This window comes from Capsicum annuum, chromosome 12 (genome assembly GCF_002878395.1).
Source record: "Capsicum annuum cultivar UCD-10X-F1 chromosome 12, UCD10Xv1.1, whole genome shotgun sequence".
In the NCBI taxonomy this organism is placed as follows: domain Eukaryota; kingdom Viridiplantae; phylum Streptophyta; class Magnoliopsida; order Solanales; family Solanaceae; genus Capsicum; species Capsicum annuum.
This window is the reverse complement of record NC_061122.1, coordinates 165949507-165957080: the sequence shown is the minus strand read 5'-3', so window position 1 is coordinate 165957080 and position 7574 is coordinate 165949507. Positions and strand designations below refer to the sequence as shown.

General features: G+C 36.6%; 1 protein-coding gene and 1 long non-coding RNA gene across 3 annotated transcripts in view; one reads left to right on the top strand and one right to left on the bottom strand.

The window, feature by feature from the left end:
* Nucleotides 1-1933: 1933 nt before the first annotated feature.
* The window catches only part of LOC107850571, a 22339-nt gene continuing 16698 nt past the window's right edge, over nucleotides 1934-7574 (bottom strand). Inside the window, exons 1-3 of one of the 2 annotated variants that reach the window (XR_007047989.1) lie at nucleotides 4765-5449; nucleotides 4515-4583; nucleotides 1934-3610 (exon numbers count right to left, since the gene is read on the bottom strand). This is a non-coding gene — a long non-coding RNA (uncharacterized LOC107850571). Of the gene's footprint in view, nucleotides 3611-4514; nucleotides 4584-4764; nucleotides 5450-7574 lie in introns of those variants that run through there. The other variant, XR_007047990.1, reaches the window with a different exon arrangement.
* The window catches only part of LOC107850570 (CDP-diacylglycerol--glycerol-3-phosphate 3-phosphatidyltransferase 2), a 26274-nt gene continuing 24369 nt past the window's right edge, over nucleotides 5670-7574 (top strand). Inside the window, exon 1 of the mRNA XM_016695183.2 lies at nucleotides 5670-6368. Within this exon, the coding sequence (XP_016550669.1) occupies nucleotides 5960-6368 (409 nt within the window). The 5' untranslated portion in view covers nucleotides 5670-5959. The remainder of the gene's footprint in view (nucleotides 6369-7574) is intronic.

The window sequence follows — 7574 nt, the reverse complement described above, 5'->3', positions numbered from 1 at the left end:
CCGCAACAATCATCTTACAAACTTCAGAATCAGTGCGTTTGTCTTTATTTTCAGCAGATGTTGTGGCTTTTGCTATAGTAGAATACATAAGCATACGATGAACTTGTATCGAGATTTGTTTCTCACTTAATCCATCAATATTCCATTCATAAATTGATTCTCCACAATATGATGTATAAGTCATATTCCATTCTCTTTCTTCTATTAAAATATTTGGAGGAGTAGGACGAGGATAATACGTAGCAGACGTACAGGAAAGATCAGCATATCGTTTGGGTTGTTTTTTAATTGTACCTCTGAGCTTGTTAAGCTCTGGGTAATTGGAATCTATAATATGAGAAGAGTCATTCTGAAAAGTATTTTCAATTTGCTGTAGATCAGAAAATATGTTAGAAAAATCCATAGGATTGATATTTAATTTTGAAAACTTTTCGTCAAGCAATTTTTCTAGTTTTTCCATATGAGAGAATTTTGAAAAACCTTCAATATCAGGGGGTCGTTGAACACAAGGTTTAATAGTCAATTCTTCAGACTTATTTTCTCCAATTTCTCACATTGCTCTCAATATTCATTTCTGAAATGGCGCAGTAATTATATCATTCGTTTCAGTCAATTTTTTTTTGACTTAATGTAGTACACCAAGTCTTCACTTATATATAATAGAAATATAGAAAGGTTAGGCAGCAACTTTTTTCTTTTTTTTTCTTCTCTTTCTTTTCTTTCTATCCAAGTAAATAATATGGCTCTTTTTTCTTTTTCCAAATACATAATAAATTATCTGCTTTTGATGTGTCGCTATCACAACAGTGAATGTAGGAACTTCAATGTCAGTTGTTAATATTCCATCACTTATATTAGTAGTATGCAATGAAGCACTAAGTGCAATTGCTTTATCAGAGTCCAAGTATGTGTCTAGATTCCTCCCAAGAAATTCCTGCAGCTTAGCCTACAATTGAGGAATGTAAATTTTACTTTTCACGAAAACAATGTGCGTTCTCAAATATAATACAGAAAGTACAATTTAAAAGAGTTGTGTTCATCCCACCCTTATTTGAAGTGAAACTTTTGGATTGAGGAACCACAGTTCTCCATCAACTTAGAAGAAGCAGAATCAAAGCAAATGAATCACAAACTTTAAGATGGAGAATAGACTAATTTGAATGCACGGAAGCATGAATATTTTACTCATACTGTATATTACTATGCTTAATGCATAAGAAATCAAAAAAAAAATTAAGACAGTGGCATTTCCAAGGAAAAAGAGGGAAAGAAGAACGGAGAACGAATTGCATACCATAAATAAGTAATTAAAAATTCCTAATAAGATCTAATCAACTTCATAGTCAACCTTTTACCTTGCAAATCACAAATTTTCAACACATTTCGATTCGAGTACTCAAAGAATAACAACTTCTTAAGCATTACTATAAAAATAGTGCAAGCCTACATTTAAAATGATCAAGAGTAACCATGTGAATTTACCTTTCTTTTTTCTCATTTGGTCTCTCTATTGCCTATTCCTCTCCAATTCTCTTACTCCAACCTCTTAGTTCTTATTTCCTCTTTACAATGTAGTTCAACTGAGAGAATTGTCAATTACCAGAGCTTTTTACATAAATTCCCTCTAATTGTCTTATTTTAATATATATTTTAATTTGATGGGGCTGGTTGTGTAGTAGTTCAAAATAAATACATCTCATTTCATTTTTCATTTCTCTTCATTAAAATTGAGCTTCGGCATGCAATAATAGGAAATAATGTACAAAGAAAATAAGGACCAAAAAGTTTTCAACATAAGAAACATCAGTTGTTAGCAGGGAACGATATTAGTGTACATGGCTTAGATAGACAGAGTGAGTTGTGCTAGTATATGGCATATGGAATTAGTCGTGGGATAATCAAGCTGGCCCAACACCAAGTTAATAAAAGAACATGGAAAAGTTCAATCTCTTATACCAGTAGCAGGGTAACCAATAAAATGGAAAAAAATTGCAACTTTGTATGAAATAGTGGGAGAATTAGACATGAAAGATTCATACATATACTATTGATGTAATAGAAGGGGGGAAAAAAGAAGAAGAATCAATGACCTCAGATTATGAAGTACCAGGGAACACCAAAGAGAACGTCAATGACGGCGATGCCACCTAAGACATACTTCTTTCCGCCGCTATATAACACATGATCTAATTTGGCCTTGAATCCTCCTCCTCCTCCTCCACCTTCTGCTGCTACTCCATTCATCTTCTTCGTAGGCATATTGTTCCTTTTACCAAATTAGAATAAACATCGGACCTGTGTACTTGCAATGTGGTGCTTATGTTCTACAAGAACTGCAGCTAAGGACTCCGCATAACCACCAGTAACACCATTATGTGAACTCTTCAAAAGCGTTGCACCCTCTCCATTATTAGCTTTTGCTTGTAAAAGTGTTGGCACCAGAAAGAAAGTATGAAATGAAAATCAAAGACAGATTCAAACTGTTAATTAATTACAAAGCGCAAAATCGGATGTAAAGGCTCTTTTATCGCTTGTTAATACATTCAGATTCTCCTGTAAACTATTTCTGAAGTCCAAAATATGAGCAGACATGATGCCGATGACATCGCAAAATAGTGGATGCATATTGCTTCGTAGTATTGAAAGCTCTTGCACCATATTTAGGGCCACCCAAGAAAAAGTTTCACTTCAACTGGAGCAGTTGAATCCACATAACAAGAACCATTCCAAACATTTATACAAAGTATTCTTCGCAATAAGCTAAGGGTGAAATTTATGGAGAGGAAAAATAGAATTTTGACATGTCTTATAGAATCTTGAGTTAGAGTATCGGTCATGCTTTTTTTTTCTTAGTCATAACTTAAGAAGCTTACATATTGCAGCTTCTTTCCACAGGAAAATATTCAGTAGATTTAGTCTACCAGTAGACTTAGGTTTCCTTAGAGCTAAGTGCTTGGACTCTCCAAAAATGTGGCCGCACCCGTGTGGGATCCTTAAAAAATGCACTACTTTTGAAGGATCCGACATGTACCCAATGACATTTTTGAAGAGTCCGAGCAACATAGCCTTAGAGTATCCAGGCAACTGGTGTTCTCCTTAAGTACCCATTACTAACTAAAGTAATCCATCACTGATCATAATTACAAATACACTTATGACTTAACACCATCACATTTTAATCATTTCATCCAGACTGATTTGAAGATGCATAAGGCAATCCTAGCCTATTAATATGAGAATTTTATGTTTGTCTTATCTTCTTGTGTAACTTTAATTGCCACAAGGAAGGTAAAAAAATCAAGACTTAACCTCTATGGTTACACACATGTTAACTACAATTACAGAATTTTAAACTTTCAGGCAATGTAACTAAACTCAAGACCCTCATAATCATCAATATAATTGCTTCCGTCAGAAATTATTGGAAAGATAACATCAAATATAGTAAGAAAATCATGATAATGATAATACAGTATATGAAATCAAAAGATTAAAACTTATGAGAAACAAACCGTTGGGCATGTACGACTTATAGCTGATCTTGCTGGTAAGTAATGCAACATCCAACAGTAAGAGGAAAATGGACTTGACTATTTTCAGGGCTTACTATCTGCCACACACAATTTCTTGTAAGTTCGCTGAATATCCTATGGCATAGCTAACGAGAACAACAAATAACCTCAAAGCAAAGGATTCTAGGTTCCAAAATCTACTACATAACATAATCAGCTTCTGACGAGCTTCATTATGCTGAAGAAATTGAACATGGTGTACCATTGTATCAAACATGGTGTACCACAACCAATAAGATACTTAAGTAATTTTTTTGGAGATCGTCCCTTAACTGAACATCCTATCAAACATATTAATGTACCAGTCATAGCATTATGCTCTGTGAACATAAGCATTGCAATGAACAACACTACAACAACTTTCATTGCGATTAAGAGAGAATTATTTTCACTATAGATATTGTTGTTCTTGTTTTTTGGTTGGTGTGAAAATAAGCTTATCGTAAGGAAGTATTAATAGAGGAAACATCTATCATTATATTGTTTTTAGATTATTACATCTAAGATAATTTGTGTGATGGAGAATCAAAGGAGGATCCACACCCTTAGCTAAAAGGTATCAATTGAGACCAGACCCCCAAATTCACTCAAAAATTATGCTATGTATATACGCAGGGGAGGAGCGACACCTTATCCAAAAGGTATCAATTGACACTCGACCCCCGAATCAGGGGTGGAATTGGGAGTTCACCATAACTCTGTTTGGGATACAATCAATAAGTAAATGCAATCAATCCACCAACCAACCAACTATTCATTCAATCAAACGCTCGTTGGGTCAGTCATATGAATCATTTCCAACTTTCCACTTTGTTCGAGGCTCTTTCCAACAAAACTCAAAAGTATTTAAAATAGTTGAAGTAGCAGTAGTCGCACGACCTGATAATTCGACGCTAATTAGTTTTGACCAATGTATTGCAATAGCAATATCAAAATTAGTACCTGATTATCAATTCACCGCCACTCATGTCATTCAGTCCCGATCACATGGAGCCGACCAGACGAAATAACCTATGCAAGTCGAGAGAAAGTTGAGTCAAACTGGAGGCTAGAACTACATTTAAAGAAGGGTCCTATATATTGGATTAAGATAATAAAATTAATATATAACAGAAGTTTAAAGCATGGATACAACATCATTTAGGAAATTGCAACTATATTATTTCAAATAAAAAGTTAGTAGTCATGATACCACAACTGTCCACAATTTATGCTAAGCCACTGCCATCTCCAGAACCACTGTATTCACCACCGCTGCCACCAGAACCACCGTATCCACCACCGGTGCCGCCTGTATCACCGTATCTACCACCGGTGCCTCCCGTACCACCGTATCCACCACCGCCGCTGCCAGAACCACGGTATCCACTATATTCATCGCAGCCGCATCCACCACAGCCACTGGAACCACCGTATCCACCACTGACACCGCTGGATGAGCCATTGTATGTATCGCCGCCAGAGCCTGTGTATCCTCTATCAGTAGGTAGCGGAGCTGATCTTCCATCGCTATAACCACCATATACATCTCCATATTCTCCACCACCTCCTGAACCACCTATCCACCACTACCACCTGCGGATGAGCTACTATATCTATCGCCACCGGAACCACCATCAGCAGGTGGTGAGTGGATCGCCTATCATTGTAGCCGTATGTACCAGCTATGATCTACTGCTAATTTTTTTCTTAGAGATATGTATGTGAATGATGTAGGACACGTGGGAACAGACGTACCACATATTCTCTTATTGATTGAAAGTGTTATTTATCAAAGTAGCCATCATGTAAGACAAAATAGTAGTAACAACTCTTCACTTATATATAATAGAAATTAACCTAGATTACAATTATCGAGTGACTTTCCAAACACTAAGGGGTCGTTTGATTGGAAAATAGTTATTCGGGGATAATTAATCTCAAGATTAGTCATTCTGAGATAACTTATCCCACCATTCATATGGAATAACTTATTCCATCACTATAGTATAAATAGTAGGATAAGTTATCCCGATCTTGATAACCAAACAATACACTAAAATTTTTATTCCAAAACTATTATTTATTCTAAGACTATTTAATTTATTACCTCACACCAAACTGTACTTTTTTTTGAGCACTTGGCAGCATGAGTGAAAAGTAGGGGGTGGTGAAGCAGGAATATTCGGTCAATGAGTGAAAAGTAGGGGGTGGTGAAGCAGGGATATTCGGTCAATCCTGTCCCCACCCCCTTCTACGATTGGAGGGAAAAAGGGACCTTTTTCCATGTTTGTTTAGATGTTGTTGTGGATAGACTGAGAGCCAACTTTAACTTTACTGCTAAAAAAAGCCTTATTATCCTCGCCAACTAACATAAGCAGCTGTTGCGTACGTATTACTATTACAACATGCCTGGAACTCTCAAACTCAATACTGTTGCCTCTGTTTATTATTATTCTCACAAGCCTTACAACTGGGTCCGCTCTTTTACCTCCGTCACCGGCACCTCTAACTCCTCCATCGCCGCTGCCCTAAGTGTGTCCACTCACACGCGCCGCTATTGGTGGGGAACATCTATTCCAGTGTCCGGTGATTCCCGTCGCCGTCGGAAATTCGTAGGGCTTTTAGGTCAGGGATATGCTGTGAGAAGTATTTCTACTATTCAGATGGGCCCCACACCTGATAACAAGGAGGAGGATTTCCGCCGTGAAAAAGTATCTCTACCGCAATCGCCATCGTCCAAGTCTGAAAAGTTGCTCACATTGCCCACGATTTTAACAATTGGCCGCGTGGCTGCTGTTCCGCTTCTTGTAACAAGTAAATTTCTCAGCTATTTTTGTTCTAAGTATCTTGATCTGATATTTGGAACTCTATCGGAACCTTGAGATTGATGCATTTGTTAGTCATGTCTTGCCTCAAGCTAATTGACTAATATATGCTCTCTCATGACCTCTAAATTCCATTATGTGAAAAATTGATGTTAGGCGAGGAAATATCTTAGCATTATCTGATCCGGTAGTCCGTAGAAAATCATGAGTTGTGTTCAATGTAGGGAAATAATGCACTAGTCATTTGGAATAAAAATTCTACGTTGCTTGAAGTACCATAGCACACTGTTTAACACACCAGGAAGCTTAACCTTCCGCAAATTTCGATTTAGGTTCAGTAGTAAATAGTAACTCTGCCGTTTTCCACAAATTGGTGATATCTATATACTAGTTAATACAGGTGCATTCTTTGGAGGACTTAATCTCCTATCAATTATCTGGTTATTTAAGCTAATATAGCAATTTATTGTGCCATAACAGTTTACAGTTATATGTAAGTAGCTAATGCTTCGTGTTCTTCTTTGATTTAAAATTATAGTTTAGGAGTCCAAGACATTCGATTGGATGAGATTATATAGAAGAAGATATAAGTAAAATTAGAAGTGAGATGCAGAAATCAAAGTAATCTCAACATGATTAACAAATTATATCGCGGTGTAAAACTGGTAGTAATTTCAACATGATTTTCAAAACATTTTTTTATAACTGTGTTGTTCAAGCCAACTTGCGCGCACCTGGTTACCTCCTGGTGCATTTCAATTAACTAATTCCACAAGGTACCTGCTACCTCCCACCAACACAGGTATGGTGTACCTTTGTCTGCATGGGCTTGGATAGATGTGAAGAAGTCATCTAGTGTTATAAGAAGGTATTTGTAACATCACCAGTGCGATGCAGAAATCTTAATCACGTTATAAATCACGTAACAAATTATATTGTGGTATATAAAAGTAGTTGTAATCTCAACAAGATCTCCAAAATATTTTTTCATAACAGTGGTGTTCTAGCCGTCTTACCAGTGTTGTGAAAGGCGCTTGCTTTAGTGCCTTTGGCGAGAGGCGAGGCAATCTTGCAATGGCGATGTAACACCCAGAATGTTCGAGCTAAAAATAAAACAAATTGGACCGTTCTTCATATGTACTTAGACCTGGATCTAGAAATTTTATTGTATTTAAGTGTAAAGGTCATGTCTAAA